General features: G+C 39.3%; 1 protein-coding gene and 1 long non-coding RNA gene across 3 annotated transcripts in view; one reads left to right on the forward strand and one right to left on the reverse strand.

Annotated features, from left to right (window-relative positions):
- Positions 1 to 17,987, forward strand: part of LOC146669182 (uncharacterized) — a 448,771-nt gene that overhangs the window by 9,235 nt on the left and 421,549 nt on the right. The gene's annotated exons all lie outside the window — the stretch shown is intronic.
- LOC146669183 (bactericidal permeability-increasing protein-like) lies at positions 11,668 to 17,596 on the reverse strand. 2 transcript variants are annotated; one of them, XR_014911685.1, is made up of 16 exons: positions 16,344 to 17,028; positions 16,137 to 16,251; positions 15,903 to 16,034; positions 15,663 to 15,818; positions 15,486 to 15,549; positions 15,088 to 15,148; positions 14,918 to 15,009; positions 14,640 to 14,816; positions 14,498 to 14,557; positions 14,254 to 14,421; positions 14,102 to 14,169; positions 13,975 to 14,017; positions 13,837 to 13,900; positions 12,498 to 12,574; positions 12,237 to 12,350; positions 11,668 to 12,064 (listed from the first exon to the last, which is right to left on the reverse strand). XR_014911685.1 is itself a non-coding variant. In XM_085405647.1 (16 exons), exons 2-16 carry the CDS (start codon positions 16,444 to 16,446, stop codon positions 12,312 to 12,314), a joined length of 1,419 nt encoding a protein of 472 aa, XP_085261773.1. In that variant the 5' UTR covers positions 16,447 to 16,454; positions 17,454 to 17,596; the 3' UTR covers positions 12,171 to 12,311. The 2 variants fall into 2 exon arrangements, 1 of the variants encoding a protein (XP_085261773.1); XM_085405647.1 differs by lacking the exon at positions 11,668 to 12,064 and adding an exon at positions 17,454 to 17,596 and having other exon boundaries at positions 12,171 to 12,350; positions 16,344 to 16,454.

Below are 17,987 nucleotides of genomic sequence, written 5' to 3' on the forward strand. Positions count from 1 at the left end.
CATAGCCACCACCAAACAACGGAGTTATTTCTACACATCGACCTGCATCTGGCCAATCCACCACCTCTCATTGTTCATGCCGTTACAAAAAAAATAAAAAATAACTCAAATAAGCCCGATGGCCAGTCCAGCTATGTTAACCTGCAACCAAATCTGCAGCTCCATACAGCAATGTTACGACTTAGATTACATCTTATAACTCATAACTCTTATGTTAGCTCCCCTCTGTAGCATACTGTCTGAAATATTCCACGGCTGCAATAATTCTTTAAGTGTTATTTTTTCCTTGGTATTCTAATTTCGCCGAAGTTTACTAAACTCAACAAACTTAATATTACTTACCAGGACATTTATTCTGTCCTCATTTTCTTTCACCGAAAAATTGTTTCCTGCAGTGACATCTTTCGTGCTTGGCTCTCCTACCTTTGCTAACGTGATGCGCATAGCGCAGAAGCCGATGCTGCATTCACTTACACTCGGATATCTGAGCGTCACCGTGAAAACATAATCGGACATTTGATATTTGATTGAATTTTATTGTTTTGCCTTTGGGGTGGCACCTGGGGTGGCCAGTCTGGTTGGGGGGGTGGCCTGTGCCCCCCCAGGCCACCCCGCTGGACACGCCATTGCTGAGTAAAGGAGCAACCAATCACACAAGTGGCTCCGCCCTGTCTCTCTTGATTGACAGACAAAGTCATTCTGCTGAAAAGTCGCATTATGAAATAAATTGACCATCGGGAAAAACGGGATTTTGAAATAAACACTGACTTTGAAAAAAGGTCATTTTGGAATAAAAACGGCTGGAAATAAATAAAATGCCTCAGGAATAATCTCTTTCATTGTGAAAAATAAAGACCATGAAATAATATTTCACAATTATAAGTAAATTTATATAGCAGAATGCAATATATTTCACAATAATGAGCAGTTTTTTTCAAAATGTGTTCCATTATTTCACAATATCATTCTCACATTAGATATATGTGTCTTATTTATTCACATAGTTATTTATTTCATCATGACTTATTTATTTAATTTTGAACACTTTGGAGTTCCATACCCAAGGAGTTCTGATGTTCATTTCTTGATTCACAGGTCCTTATCTCTCCTCCTCTGTCCCTCCGCCCACGCTGCACAGGGTTGTAGTTCCAGGCTGCCCATAAGATTTAGTGGATGTGTTTGAAAATGTCGGACCAAGGACGTTATTCAATCTGTCTTACCCAATGCGGTATATATGTTGTTTTAACCTGTCTACATTAGTCTAGCCTGTTTCTCCCTTAAACATCAGAGAGCACCTTTTGCAGATGATAGAATACACAACATAACTACTGTTAAGTGCAGTCTTCTCTGAGATTGGGGTTCTGGCTCCCTCGTGTGGCTCAAAAAAGGTATTGTCCTTATTTTAGAAGTAATGACATAAATCTTATTTCCTCTCATGCTGTTGTTCGCAATTCACTCCGCTTTGATAAACATAAATTTGAGTTTTTATTCTTTCTGTTGAACGTTGTAATTTTACAGTTTTAAGGCTTTTTAGATTATGGATTTAATTGTAATTGGTCACACCAATTTGCAAATATACACTGCGCCGTCACTTGTGTCCAGTGAATATTATCGTCGATCGTTACAAACTGGTCCCCAGATAGTGGGTTCAGGACCAAAAGCCGTTTTGCAGCAAAGTTATTGATGAGAGTTAGATTTCGTTGTTGTTCTATTGGAAGGGAAGATGAAAAATTAATTAATGGGAAGACTACCTTAGCATTCGGTAAGACAGATTTTGCTTTTTTGTAAAGCATTCTTAATTGTTTGATGGAAGTTTTTTCTGCATCCTGGTCCCTATTATTAATCCCTATTGACAATACTACTAGTTTGATGTTTGGATGGACCGGCGTCTTTTCCAAAATCTGGAGAAAATGATAAAACGAGGCCCCTGTCGATTTGGATGTTGTCATTGTTGTAAGCCGGTATGCGGTTCAAATTAGAATCCCCTAAGAGCCAAATTGGTCGAGTCCCACAGAACGCCCAGTCTATGATTTTTCTGCCCTTCCGAGCCTTATGATACAGTGGGGCAAAAAAGTATTTAGTCAGCCACCGATTGTGCAAGTTCCCCCACCTAAAATGATGACAGAGGTCAGTAATTTGCACCAGAGGTACACTTCCACTGTGAGAGACAGAATGTGAAAAAAAAATCCATGAATTCACATGGTAGGATTTGTAAAGAATTTATTCGTAAATCAGGGTGGAAAATAAGTATTTAGGGTTAGGGGAAGGTAAGATGGGGGCTCGATTGCCTTCGGCAATCGAGCACCAATGCGCAGGCCATCCTTGCTCCCGGCTCAAGGAACCATGTCCCCAACTTGGTGCCCTGAAAAGGGATTGTTTTAGCATCCTGGGCATGAGGCTTCCAGATGGGGAGGGAGGGAGAGCGAGAGCGAGAGAGAGGGGTAAGAGAGAGGGAGAGAGGGGAGGGGGGGGGGAAGGGGGGGGGGGGGGAAGAGGTTTAGGGTTAAGGGTCAAACCAATATAGGATTAAAAGTGGTTAGGGTTAGGATTGAACTCAGGGTTGGGCTTCAGGGATAAGGTTAAATCCAGCGCAGGGTTAGAACTGGTTAGGTTTAGGATAAACCTCATGGTCAGGGTGCTCCAGCAAATATATACAGAGACAGGTGGAATGACGGTAACAGCGATGATGATAATGATTATGACAAGCATAGCAACAACAAGACAGTAATAATCGACAAGTATGTACATTGTGTGGACTTTATGTCCTTTTAAAAACTTTTTTCATTCAACCCCTTAGGGTGTACAGTGTCTAATTTGGCAATCCAGACTCTTTCAGCCTTCCTCCTCTGCTGAGCTGTCCATCTGGGATTTGCCTGTGTCACTGTTGCTCTGACAGATTCCCAGCCATGTGACAGGAAGTGTTTCACCAAATGTGTGTGTGTGTTCTTTTTTCTTAACACATTGTACCTGTGCTGGGTGAATCTGGTCAGGAGTGTGTTGCCTGTCTCACCAACATATTGGATGCCACATTTGCTGCAAGTAATCAGATAAATACAGTTCTTGGAGCGTGGAGTACCGTTACATTGTGAGTGGAATACATTTCCGTTTGAGAAGCTGCGCAACCATATTTGGTGCTTAAAAAATTGCCCCTGGTCTCTGAGTTTGGGCTCAGAGAGAGGTGAGAGTTTTGCCTTAATGAGGAAATCCCTCAGGTTTCTATTCCTCCTAAAGGCAGCTATCACCTTATAATCACCCAGCAATTGGGTTTTCTGGACAAGATCTTGAAAGTTGTTCTTAATCACTCTGATTAGTTTGCACGTTGATGGGGCATATGTCAAAACCACTGGTAGAATGGGGGTTAAATCAATGGGTTTGGTCTGTAGGAATGATTTAAAGCATTTCCTAAGGAAAGAGCGACAGTACCCTCTAGTGGTGAGAGCTGAAAATAGAATTTTGGTCGCTGCTCTGAAATCAGTCCGCTGGGTGCAAATTCTGTGAAATTGCAATAATTGGGACTTAATTAAACCAGCAAAGGTATGTTTCGGGTGGAAGCTTGTTTTAAACAACAATGCATGTGTGTCCGTGGGTTTGAAAAATACTTTGATGTCCAATTTGTGGGTCTGTGAAAAATTTGGGCCTTTAAAGGTGGTTGTGTCCAAGAAGTCAATTGTGGAGTTGCTAATTGTGGATTTAAGTTTAATTGAGTCATTGTGATCATTCAGAGTGCTTAGAAACGTTTCAAAATCTTGTTCAGAATGAGGCCATACTCCCCAGATGTTGTCAAGAAACCTGTAGTAATACAGTGGTTTTTTAATACATTTTGCCAGGGCTGCAGTTTCCCATTCAGCCATGAATATGTTGGCATATGCTGGGGCAAATTTCTTGCCCATGGCTGTCCCTTTTATTTGTAAGAAGAAGTCCCCGTTGAACTCAAAGTCATTTCTCGTGAGATTGATTTCCAATAATTGTAATAATTCTTTTTCTGGCCTTTTCTTGTCTGGATATTTATGGAAAATATTCCTAATGGAGTTCATTCCCTCCTTAATGTCAATGTTGGTGTAAAGGCTGTCAATGTCAATCGAGAAGAGAAATGAGTTAGGGGGTACCTCTGCCTGTTTCACCTTCTCCACAAAGTCATATGTATCTTTAATGTAACTATCATGCTTTGTGGACAAGGGATTTAGGAAAAAGTCCAAGTATTCTGCTGTGTGGTAAGTTTCACTTTCACAGTCAGATACGATGGGACGCCCGGGGGGCACCTGGAATGGTACAGACCACTTTGCCGGGTCTTTGTGGATTTTGGGTAGCAAATAAAACAACCTTCCTCTTGGCTCAGAGGAGCCTAATAAATAGTTTTTTTGTTTCATATTAATGAATTTCTTTTGATAAAGATTATTAATTATTTTCTCCACAATAGGCAGTGTTTCCAAATAGATGGGTTTCTTCAATTTTGAATAGTATGTTGTATCATTTAGTTGTCTGTAGCCCTCCTGTAAATATTGATCTCTGTCCAGGATGACCACAGCACTTCCTTTGTCTGCCGGTTTTATAATTATTTGTTTGTTTTCTCTTAGCTCTTTTAGAGCTTTGGTTTCATCTCCCTTCAAATTGGGTTTGATGCGGTCAATGTGGAAATGATTTTGAAAATATTCATAATCAGCTTTCACCAAGGTGGATACCTCCTGTGGAAGCTGACCCAAGGGAGGAGACCAATCAGATTTGGGAGTGAAAGGCTGGGGTTCTGTGTCAGACTTATCCCCATAATGTATAGCCAATTTGACCCTTCTGTGGTATTGTTGGATATCGTATCTACATTGTAACAGGAAATTTTTATTATAACCTTTTGTGGGAATGAAATTAAGGCCCCTACTTAAAAGGGTCCGCTGAGCAGTGGAAGGCTGAAAGTGTTTAGATAAATTGATAACACCACTACTCACCCCCTCCCTATTCGCTGGGCTTATGGGGACACCACATTTACATAGTCACTCCAGTACTCCAACATACACTTCGCTGTCATATCAGTCCAGTGGATATTGTCCTTCTCTGTGTGGAACATTGAAGCAGGAAGAGTAGGTATGTGATTGTCCAGACCTGTAATAAAAGTGTTCAAGTGCAGCAGTGTTTCCTGCTCATTCCGGGGCAGAGCTAAGGAGAATAGTGATGGGTCGTTCACGAACGAAATGGCTCTTAGAGCCAGCTCTTTGACGTGAACGACGAGAGCCGGCTCCTTATCGCGAGCCGTCACGTGGGTTTTTTTTTCTTTTCTTTCTCTCACCCTCTCTCTCGCACTTTTTTTCCGCTTCACTCTGCATGCGAGCCTTGTGCTTTACGCTGGGCAGAGGGGGGAGGGGCGGTAGTTACACTCAGTAGCACAGGAACAGAGCCAGAGGGAGAGAGAGAGAAAGAGAGCCAGGGACAACAACGTGACATTAGAAAGGTATAGTAATCATCCACAACTATTTTCGGTTGCAGATGATAAAGGATTCAGAAAGTTTATTCATGCAGGCCCATATGACAGAGAATGTGCATCTTCTTTTTGTTTTCATATTATAATTTATATTTAATTGTGTTGTGTTTTGCAGTGTGTTGTTTTCACTTTAAATTTGTAAAAGGAAACAGCTGAAAATTTAAATAGTTAAAAGTTGAAATGTGAATAGTTGATTCTTGTATTATTTATTTATTACATTTTATGTGGCGTGAATAAACAAAAGTATATTTACAGTGGTCCCTAGAGACAAAGCACATACAAACTTCAAATCACGTACGAACTCTGAAGCATGTACAAACTCCAAAACACGTAAAAACACGTACAAACTCCGAAGCACGTAAAAACTCAGAAGCACATAAAAACTCAAAACACTTACAAAAGACAACAGAAGTGCTCCAGGATGCTGGGCGCAGTGTTGAGCTTTTGTTATCTTGTGGCTACACAAGCCAGCAAGTACCAACGACCGGATTTGGTGTGTGATAGTAACAGGTAGATGAACTTTTTTTTTTAAATTATTTGAATATATTTGAGTGCCTGTGTATAAATACACAAACAATACACACATGCTTTCAATTGTGTAATTTAAGTGATCTAGTAGCTCTGCTTTGGAAGTTCAGTTCATGCTAGAAATGTGTTTTGGAGTTTGTACGTGTTCTCTAGGGGCCACCGCATATATTTATATATAAACATATATAAATAAAACCACTTTTTTGACATTAGTAATTCCTTTTGTGCATAATTTTATATTATTGTTAATAATAAATTAATTAAAGCAACAAAACAACCTGAAGAGCCGGTTCGGAGCCGAAAGAGCCGGCTCTTTTTAGTGAGCCGAGCCGAAAGAGCCGGATCTCTAAAAAGAGCCGGAAATCCCATCACTAGCAGTGTACTCCCCAGTGTACGAGGATACTGCCACCTGCTGACTGAGCGAATGAACCCTATTGTAAACTGAATTAGCGTAATTACAAACGTGTGTTAAATTTGATTTAGTGATAATCGAGTGTGTTTATGCTTTTCTGTGTGAAGAGGATTGTTGGAAAAGTGATGATAATGTCCTCTATCACTGTCAATTGCCAGTAAACACTTCATCTGGCTGCTGAATCTTCGCGTGACATATTATAAAGTCTGTATTATTAACTCTGTCATTAGGCACCATTCTTCTTATTTTATGGCGCTGTTGTTAGGGCTGGGCCATATTATACCGTTCACGGTAATACCGGTATAATGGTAGGCAACGATAGGAAAATGAAATATCGCGATAGAATATGAGTAAAACGCGCATGCGCAGTGCCTTTGTTTTCATACACACATGGCCGATTGTTGAGTGAAACAGATGAACCAGAATTGGTTTGTAAAAATGGTGCAACTTCAGTGATGTGGAACTGGTTTGATGTTTGTCCGTCAGATACACGACAAAGCACATTTTTTTGCAGAACATGCAAGCGGCCGTCGTTATTGTCATATTTGTCGGACTAAGATGCTCTTAAATCTGGGAGTAATCTGGGTCCTAAACTCCGTAACTTCAGGTCAAACGAACACTGCAGCATCACTGAGAGTTAAAAACTGTCTCAATTCTTTCATCTTTAATAAAACGATCAGCATTGCTGCTTAACCAGGTGAAACTATGAAGTTTAACTTCCAGACATCCATGAAAACAAAATTTATTACATTTAACGGAGTTAGAAGTTAGCAGGAAGCTAGCGGAAGTTAGCTCGCTAGTTTCGCTAGTTACCTAAGCATGATATAGCATGTTCTGACAGAGATTTCTGGAAAAATTCAAACGTACAGCTCTGCTATCACGTCCAACATAAATGAAGACAGGAAACTAAACAGCAGTGATGTTTGTAGGGTTACTGAAGTTGGGCTAGCTGGTATATAATGATGTGCTACCTGATCGCTAGCGACACAGCTATGTTAGCATAACATAAACAGTGAAGCTGGAGGACGAACACTAACGTTAACTTTTATAAGTGGAAAAGTGTTAAAGTTCCTGATAGTTAGAGACAAATGCAATCGCATGGCAGGATGCTGTAAACGGACCAAACTTCAGTCAGGAGAACAACTTAGAATCCATCTACAATACAAGGTTAGTCATTAATATACTGCAACAACATGGGAATAGAGCAGAATTCATTCATTAATAAATCAATGGTACAGAAGTGGAGGAAGCAAGAAGAATGAGTTTAATAAAGTTTGATTTATCTGACTGCTTTGTTTCGCTTAATGTGCCTTATAATCCTGTGCACCTTATGGTCCGAAAAATACGTAATGCACACTGCAGTTTAATGTTGCAAAGCACCTCTTTATAACTTCAGTGGATATTATACATGGTTATGCTCAGGATATGTCAGCCCATTTCTACTGGAAATGCCTTTTGGTTAAACTTTCAGCAAGGAATTTGCATGTTACGTTTTTATAAAGCTTTAATGTACATAAAAACCAGCTTCTTGTTTAAGTGAAAATAAATGGAAGGTTGCCTTTTTGTGCTAGTAATGTTGTGGAGTTGTATTTTGTCTCGCATCAATTATATCGTCAGTTATATCGTTATCGCAAATTTTCAAATATATATCGTGATAAATATTTTTGGCCATATCGCCCTGCCCTAGCTGTTGTTCAATCGGGGAACACTCTCTGTTGAGGAGAAAAGCAAAAATTTGTTGCGGATACAGATTATCCATTGTTTAAATGTCCCGGTAGTCGAAAAGGAGGCAGAGCTGTTGAGAAATGCTAGGAGCTAACTGGGCGCTAACCGTATCATTCAAATATATTGAATGTCGCAATGTTGGCAAAGAGAGGAAGTGACGTAAGATTTGCGCATGCGGGGTACCGATCGGGTTTCCGGTACGGATCGGGTAGTGACAGTAATAACAAGTAAATAAACATTTTTTTTTTTTATTATTTGACTATATATGAATGCTTGTGTATAAATACACAAACAATACACATATGCTTTCATGCTTTCAATTGTGTAATTTAAGTGATCTAGTAGCTCTGCTTTGGAAGTTCAGTTCATGCTAGAAATGTGTTTTGGAGTTTGTACGTGTTTTGTCTCTAGGGGCCACCACATATATTTATATATAAACATATATAAATAAAACCACTTTTTTTTTTTACATTAGTAATTCCTTTTGTGCATAATTTTATATTATTGTTAATAATAAATTAATTAAAGCAACAAAACAACCTGAAGAGCCGGTTCGGAGCCAAAAGAGCCGGAAATCCAATCACTACTAAACAAGGGGGAGGGTGCATCCAACCTCCTCGGCTGTAATTGGTCCAGCCCAGAGTCGATCATGACCAATTGGCCAATCCAACACCTTTCATTATTTATACCCTTCCAAAAAAAAAAAAAAAATCGATCGGCCCATAAAAACAAAAAATTGCCAGCGGCCCACCGGGCAAGTGCCCGGTATGACCGATGGCAAGTCCAGCTATGGAAGGGGAGGCAGGAGGAGGAGAGACCCGAGGCAGCCGCCGGTCCGAGTATCAGGTGAACTGAACTTCAGGTAAGAAGTTTTGACCTGCAGTCCATCTGGGTCAGATATAAACCAAGTTTAGATGGAGTTTATTTTCATTGTGCTGACTTTTTACAGTCAGTTACAATAACTCGTACTGCGTGAGCTAGCATGACGGAGTTTCTATACAGCTGTTCGGTTGCTATGATGTTACTGATAGTGAACTTTATTTTATTCATAAGGTTAGTTAGTAGAGTTGCCAACAGCTCCTTAAAAATGGAATGGTCCCTCATTTAGAGAAAATATTACGTTCTTCGTATTGAGCTGAGAAGAGATGCAGTTTGTCCCGGACTTTAGCTAGAATGGAAAAAGACACAAAGCTGGAGTTATTCTGTCTTTACGCTGCACAGCTGCCTCTTCTCTTATCTCCCCCCCTTCTGTTGCTACTTAAATCATGAAACTGATCAATGATCAGCTGATCGGCTTTTCTCTCTTGTTTATTTATCGCCGACTTTGCGCCAGAGACAGGAAACTAGCGGATGTCGTGCTAAACAACAGCAGCACGTTTAAGCTTGATCAGCTGTTGTTAGAATTTATTTAATATTACTTTCTAGTATCAGCTGATGTTTGCTGGAGCCACAGCTGTAAAGCTGCTGGTCATGATATCGGTTTGGATATGTGGTGAGAGGGAAACATGAAGATGAAACCAGGAGATGTCCTTACTGGATCATCAGAGCTAAACAGGTGATGGAGAAACAGGTTTACCTTCTAGGTGACATGAATGAGTTGAAGGGAAGTTATGAACTGTTTCTGAGAGACAAATAACACCAAGATCCTTTTCTAAGTAGCTGACAGCTGGTAACTGTGCAGGGGCGGGTCTAGCAAAGTTTTGCCAGGGGGCCAGGTAGGGCATTAACAGGGAAAGGGGGGCACAAAGAAATGCTTTTCTTTCTTATTCTCATTTCAAATATTTAGCTTTTATTAAATAATTATCTGAATCTTGCGAACAAAGTTTTTATCTAACGTAAAATGTATAGAAATCATAAATATACCAAAAAGACAGTGTACATCACTGTCACAACAGCATTTGTTTTCATTCAAAGGCTTTATGGCTTTAATACCTGGTGGGCCGGTCTGTAGTGAAAATGCCCAATTTTTTGTCCCAGTCCAGCCCTGCAGGTTATACTGGCAGTGTCACCATGCCAGCTGACTGTATTTCATCATCAGCCAGTGTTGTTCCTGACTTCAACCTTTACTTCTTTCTGATATTTTTATATTTGAAAATTTTTAGTTTCAGAAAATGTATTTAAATTTTTGTTATATTTAAACCTGTCATGCATGAATTATGACAACCTCAATCAAGATTTTTTTCTTAAGTATTTTTATTCATCTTTAGGCATGAAAAAAAGACTACATTTTTTAAAATGTACTTTTCGAAGAGTTTTTTACATGTCCACTTTGGTGGACAACGTGTTTTAATTTATGAAATTGACAAACGAGTGCACATCAGTGTCTAATGTAGTGGTTTATGTGCAAGTATACCATCAACACTGATACAAATACAAAAAAACAGCCTTTGAATAGCTGTCCACTGTAGTGACCACAATGAGTGAAAGGGTTAAAATGCTATTGATTGTATTTTAATGATGCAAGCCTTTAATCTCACTTCACTTTATTTTGTGACTATTTTAAGAATAATATAAAATATGCATTTCTGTTATTATTACTTTTCTATAATTTTACCAATTTAGGGGAAATAATGACAAAAGATACATGACTATTATAAAACAGACTGTGAAATTACTGCAAATTACTGTAAATATACCTACCAATTGACAGTCTATTAATACTTTCTGATGTTACATAGCCATAACAACACAAAATTACATAACATAGAAGTTGATTAACAAGCAAATCTATGTAAAATTACAAAAACATCTGCAAATAAATCATCTTTATTTACAGGTGCAATTTTTCACGTTATTGTACATTCGACATGTTAATTCACGTCTTTTTTGTAATTCAATGATATTTCATGTATTTAAAAATAACAGGAAATTTCTGAAAAAATATATTTTAAAAAGTTCTGGTAAATTACAGATTTTGTTTACAGTGTAGAATGCCTGTTGAAACATGTCTGGTAAAACACGATGCACAGTAATATGTGTGTTAATGCAGTTTGAAACCTGCTAATGCGCTCTAGTGTAATAGCAAATTTCTTCAAGAGAAGGACAGAAAGCTTCCTGCCTCTGTGAACTACATAATAAACATGTATTTGTTTTGAGTTTTTATATTTATATATATAATTATTATAATTATTATAAACTGTTTGGTGCTGAATATGTAAATATATCTGATTCATTATGTGACTCTGACTCATTATCGATTACTTAGATTAAATATGTCAGAAAGGGAGGTAAGGCTTGCTAACACAGTGGTATAAAAACTATTGTAGATCAGTGAATTTATTAACTGCTAATTAGTGAAAAACTGAGGTTTGTCTCTGTCTTTCTGTCCATATTCACACATCTGAGTTTCCCATTGTGACAGTTTTTAAAGTTGTGGATAGAAGTGGGGGGCTGGCCTTATGCCATGTGTATTGTGGCTGTGAAAGTTATTCATATGAGTTGATTTATTTGGCGCGAGAGGTGGAGATGTTATTAGAATGGATGTGTGCTTTAGCTCAAACCTAAACCCCCCAAACTTGACTCTTTTTTAAAACACTAACTTTCTATGATCAGTATTTAGTGATGAACCACACACACCTCAATAACACTTTTATTTTAATGAAACAGAGCAGAAATAAAGTGATCTCAGTAATCTGCATACAGGAAGTTACTTTTTTATCACAGATTTTATTGAATCTGTAACAATAAAAGTGAAATTCCTGTCCAAATGTTGCTATTAACAGGACTGTGTTAGTGTGTTCGATTATTTTGTAACTGTTACAATGTTCTGAACCCTTCTGAAGCTATGGCCATCATGTAGAGACTTCCAGGTTGCTTCACTCACTCAGGATCTTCCTAAACAAAATGGACCACTGAATCATACCCTTGACATCAGTACAAACTTTCCTGATGAGTTTAAGAAAAGATTAGGTCGGTATCAACTGTTTATATACCTATCACAAAAGTTCACAAAATCAATGCATAGAAAATATATAATATATATTTTAAAAATCAAATGATGTCCAAACAGTCATCAGACAGAAGTAATACTCATTCTCATTTGTTTTTTTTTGTTTGTATTTTGTTTTGGGGGGTTTTAGTGGAATTTCTGTCAGATTATCGTACTCTGACTGTAATTGTGTCTTCATGGAAGGATGCCAGAATGCAGAAAAGACTCCTGGGAGTTTTCAGGAGTGCAGTTCAGCTGAACTGAACATCTGTCCCAATCAGGATGTAGTCCTAGAAGGAACAGTTCACAGCTTTGAGTTAAAAAATTTCTCTTAGAAATGTCAAGATTTCTAATTAGATCTCATGTCATAAACAAAAGCACTAAGCTCACAAACATGCTTAAACAAACTTATTAAACACATTATCAGTATCTCTGACCTTCAGCACATCAAGCTGGGTGTTCATAAGCTTCATCTTTCCAATTGTGGGCAGTGGGTATCCCTTAGCAAGTTGGGCTGTAAAGTAAGATTCATAATTTTAGATCAACTTTCACAGTTTTATAAGTGGCCTATTGTTAATAGGAAGTACTTGTATTAGACGGCTCATGTTTTGGAATCTATGGATCTACTGCCATCTACTGAAATACAACATTAAAATACACTTTAGGAGGAAAATCAGTGAGTTTACAAATCCAATCCAGTCATGGAGATGTTCAAGTTACAATCACACATTTCTGCAACTCCACCTAGAAGTAAAAACTTGACCAGATTTAAATTAGGCTTAATCTTTCTTTCAAGGTTTTCTCATAGGGCAGAGTTGCATGTCTCTTTCACTGCATCAGAACAGGGACGGTGACTCTACAGTTTCACTTTGAGGAAGAAGAATCAGTTGCAGGAATCCAGAGTAAGGTGATTGCTGAGGAAAGTTTGTGATTCGAGCACAAAAACCTTTGTGGCTGTTTGATGAGGTGAGAGTGGGCGAACTGTGGAATATGCTAAAGTAAGTTCACTGGTGAATTTCATTCATTGTGAAATGAGTGTGGTAGTCCCTAAATGGCAGCGACATGTTGGCTCATTGGGAAGACTGCACTATCCAACTTCCCTGCTTACTTATCCCAAACAATCTCCAAGCTACCCAGCGCCTCCCGTCTCTCTGTCGCACAGAGACAGAGAAAGAATAGAAGAATACGAGAAGCACAGATAAGCAACGTGGCCACAGCATCTTGCTGATGAACATCATTTACAGCAGCACTAAACCACGTAAGAAGGACCTCTTCTTAAAAAACAAACACATCTCTGCTACGTTGTGCCTACCAGTACCCACACAGTGGATATACATCAGCAGTACATTTCTGGAGGGCTGTTTTACTCAATGCACTGATAATAACGATCCAATGTTTTCAACTACATACCCTGGCAGAGCTTTTGGGTCTGCACCGCAGCTTTTTATGGTCTGTTCTACTGCTGTCCCAAACTGGCTCGACATGAAGATGTGATTTTTCAAGTAAAAAGTAATGACAACGATTTGCAGGAGACATCATTAACTGTGAAGTCAGGAGTGGTTATTCCACGTTACAGTCATTGCCCAGTGTCAGTATTAAACTCGAGTATTTAAACATTCGTCTGCAAAACTCATTGTATGCTCTGTGTAGGTCCTTCAAGTTGTTTGTATAATATTCCCCAGGACTTTGGAAGCGTTGAGAAAATACAAATGGAAATCCTTTTTGGAACTTTTGGTGAAAAATCCTCTTTAGAGTTCAAAGTGAGGATGAACTCACCATTAACAGCAGGTATCACCACCAATTTGAGGACCCCTTGAAAGACATTTTCCAGTGGTCCTACCTGTAGGTTAGATGTAGGGTTAGTTCGAGTTGCTGATGGTTCAGACTGTTATTGTATAGAAACGCACTTCTTACCTGAAAGTCTCCCACATAACTTTTGTCCAGGGTCAGATCCATTCTGTGCAAATTAGACTAAATTAGAACGTGATGTTCATCTTAACAAAGACCTCTCGGCCCTATTTTTCTTTGCCAGTTAACTCACTTGTTGAGGGTGACAGCTGCAGCCAATTTCATTTCACTGACAAACATACGGGCACTCACGCTGACCTCCTGTCAAGGCAATGGTGGTTCATTTCAGATGGTTTTCTAAAACCACAAAGACAATTTAAAAATCATATCAGCTGGGTAACTTACCAAGTTCAGGACAAAAAGAGGCGACAGAGTAGAGTTGGGCTGGATGGCAAAGGCCGTCACTGTGGTGGTGGCCTGGACTGTTGCGTTGTTGGGCTCAAAGGTCAGTGTGGGGGTTTTCTCCATCTTCACCAGTAGCTTCATCATCAGACCTGGGAACTGCTTAGCAATCTGGCAAAGAAAGAAGAAATTCAGATGACAAGCTACCAAACATTTATACTTTAAATATACCAAATTGTGTTGTCACCTGTGGGATAAAGGCTCCAAACGTTTTGGTGTTGAGTCGGATTGGAGAGCTTTTTGGTATCTGGCACGACAAAGTGAGAAAGGTTAGAGATCAGTTTGATGCCCTGAAAAGAAGGTATGAGACTCAGGAGGCAGCAGTTTACCATGTCGTCAGTGATGGACAGGCTGAGGACTCCAGCATTGTTGTAGACAAAGGCTGCAGAGTTGACAGTAAAGGCAGACATGCCGATGTACAACATGTTGTTGTTCTGGGGTGGCAGGTAAAAGGCCGCTGGTGAGAACGGAGGCTCCTGATGTTTCCCGATGTTGTAAAATTCCCCCTGAGAAAGAAGACCCAGAAAACAATGCTCCAGATTTTTTAAAAACAATAAAATGATATCTTTGGATTCCTGTAAAAATGTAGTGTTGCATAATTCTCTACCTTCAAGCTCAGATCTATCGAGGACTTTAAAACAGTCGGGGACGATACCATGGAATATTCAATCTCTGCATACTTGTCCACCTTGGCTAAGACTGCATAGAGACAGAAGCTCACTCATGTGTTCATCACCAGTGAAACAGCTGATTGACTAACTAAACAGGATACTTTACCATTGAGAGTTTTCAGCTGAGGGTTTAAATCAGATACTGCATCAGCCACCAGGGGGCAGATCTGCAACAGCAAGTAGTGAAAAGAAGAACCTTATTTTCAGGAAGAAATCTGGAGACAGTGATTTGTATCGAAGAAAGTCATCATTAAAGGCTCACAGTGGCATTTCAAAATTAAACCTTTGGTGAATGTTTCAAACAAAAGAGCAGTTGTGGAAAAAATTAATTAATCAATGTACATGACCAACAGTGAAGCTTGGCACATCTGTAGATGCACCTTTTATATTATATATTCATTCTACTTCAGAGTAAAAGATAATGTGAGACACTGTGCACTAGCAGACACTTCTGGTCAGTTGCATGAGCTGGATTTCTGCTGCAAGTAGCTGATTTGCTCTCACCTGTTTCTGGAGTGCATTGCGCAGAGCCTTATCAATAAATGTTGTGAAGAGATTGTACAGCCAGCTAACAAAAGACAAACAAAAACAATAACAGCAGGATTTAGAGAAATTCTGCCATTTGTCAAGAAAATGAAGTAAAATAGTAAAACCCTTCTCCCTCACAGCTGGGTTTCTCACCTCGCTCCACCATGAAACTTGACCTTTGCACTTCCAACAGTGGCTGAGCAGCTGTCACTGCTGACCGCTGGTCGGCCTGTCTCGTCACTCTTGATGGAGATGGTCGTAGCGATACTGAGACCATTCACATCCAAATCAAAAGACCCGCTGTCCTTTCTAGTAAAATAAAAAGGATATCAGATATTATATTTTTAAGCAACCAAATTATTTTCCCTATAGAAGAGATGTTACCTCACTCACATTATTCGCAGGTACTTGACCCTCCAGTTTCCATTCAGACTGATGAAGGCATCACCTATAGACAGTGTGACTCCAGTCCCTGGCACCAGATCCACTGAAGACTTTGGTATTCCCACATTAACTATGTGCATACTGGAGGAATTAATGTTTTTTTGTTAAAGAAGGAAAAGGACAAAATAACAGTTTGCTACAGAATCTAAACACATGCAAAAGAAAAAAAATCTGGTGGCTTACTTTGACAAACTATACTGAACCTTTCCAATCGGAGACACCTTCTCTGTCCCAGAAAAGTCTGGAATTTTGATTGATCCGAGTTTCTGCTGGATGACAGCCATGCCCAGTTGCCTGCCTAAGAAAAACCAAAGAAAAAAGAATCTGATGAACAAATCCTGGAGAAATCAGTGCTTTTCTAAAAATGAAGCATTTTTACACAAACCTTACCATATTCAATGCCCTTTTCTGTCAGCCTGACCTTTACTCCAGGATTCGTGCTTAAGGTTGTGGGGATGAGAGCCACCAGACCCAACCAACAGCACAGGAACATCTCAGCAGCTGGAAAGGAAGGACAAGAACATCAGCAAAATTCCTGTTTATGCAAGAGCAACAGAAGACAGAGCAGTACTGTGAAGAAAGATTGGAAAGAAAGAAATTAAAGAAGATGTACAAATACAACATTACTGAAATACTATGCAGTGGAGGAGAAGTATAAAGCAGTTTATTTCATGCTTCATTGAAAGAGCTAACAGTCATTGCTTCACATGAAACCACATGTCCCCTGAGAGGTCAGCAGGGTGAGCTTGAGCTATATCAACCTAGGCTGATTGTCAGGGCATAAAGATGGTCCACCATCTTTACCAGCACTGCGTGTTTCAAGCTAGATGTGCATACAGCTTTAAACCAGAGCAGTTACATGCTTTTTGTCTACAGCGTGTCATTCTCCCCACTAAACCAAAATAAAGCTGACCGTTTCTAACTCATACTTCACTCTTGCTGCTGACTTTGCTTGAACTTTAGTACACTGCATGTGTGGATGGCAGATCTGGACTCTGTGCAAGTCTAAAATATGATAATGTGATGTAAAGTGTGACTGTCTGAAGAATGTGGGTTGTTTTTGTTGTTTTATTGAAGATCATTCGGTTTTTACAGCCCACACTAGAAACCAAAACCTTTCTTTATACCCAGTGAAAAAAAAGCATCCTCAATGTTGTCAGTTTGGCTCAAGTATGTTTCATGTTTCATCTGAATGCAGATCTCAGTGTTTTCAACACTCAGAGATGGTGCACTCAATACAAACCACATCTGTCTTAACCTGAGTTGCAACACTAGTTTGCTCAACTGATAACAAGTCTTTACAAGTCAAACCTTATAACAACAACCAAAGCACACTGAGAGACTAAATATAACTTTTTTGCAGTAGAGTAGCCACGTACCCTTTCAGATTTTACCCTTTGAGAGATCTGTGTTAACTGCCTGCACCATCTGTGTTGAGATTAAGCATTACAACTCAGAAAACATTGCTGCCATATACATTTAACCCACACTCACTCTTACCTGAAGCAACAGTTCGTCCGGAAGACGTAGCTTGCCCTTTCTCAGACGATGTGCCAGCGTAGCCAAAGAGTCAGACTGAAAGAGGAAGAGAATCACATGCGCTCTAATTCACTTACTTAATCAGGAACTGAGCTTCTCAAAGAAACTCACCCAGCAACAATAAGCAAACATGCCGTTTGCAATGTCCCTTTATTGAATTTCATTCCACTCCCTTATCATTTCTTCACAAAAGACTAACAGTGTAGAAGTTAAAGATTATCAGAGATTTTAAAGACAGACTAAGTCAACTACTGTAAAGCTTGGTATTGTTTGAAGAACTTTATGTCCTTGAAAGTTTGTCCTCTTGTTTTGCAGGTATGTCTGTGTTTTAGTTCCTTGCATGAATTTACAGTAAGTACCACACAAGAACCAGGCACAACTCAACTTCCCACTTCCTCATCTCATGTTTTTCAAAGAATTATTGAATGTGTTCAGCTGCCAGGCCGGCTTTTTAAAGAGACAAAGGCTGCTTTCCACTCCATCCTTGTGGACTCA

Source organism: Rhamphochromis longiceps, linkage group LG5 (assembly GCF_057381845.1).
Source record: "Rhamphochromis longiceps isolate RC_006_pf linkage group LG5, R_longiceps_female_GT1.1, whole genome shotgun sequence".
Taxonomy (NCBI): Eukaryota; Metazoa; Chordata; class Actinopteri; order Cichliformes; family Cichlidae; genus Rhamphochromis; species Rhamphochromis longiceps.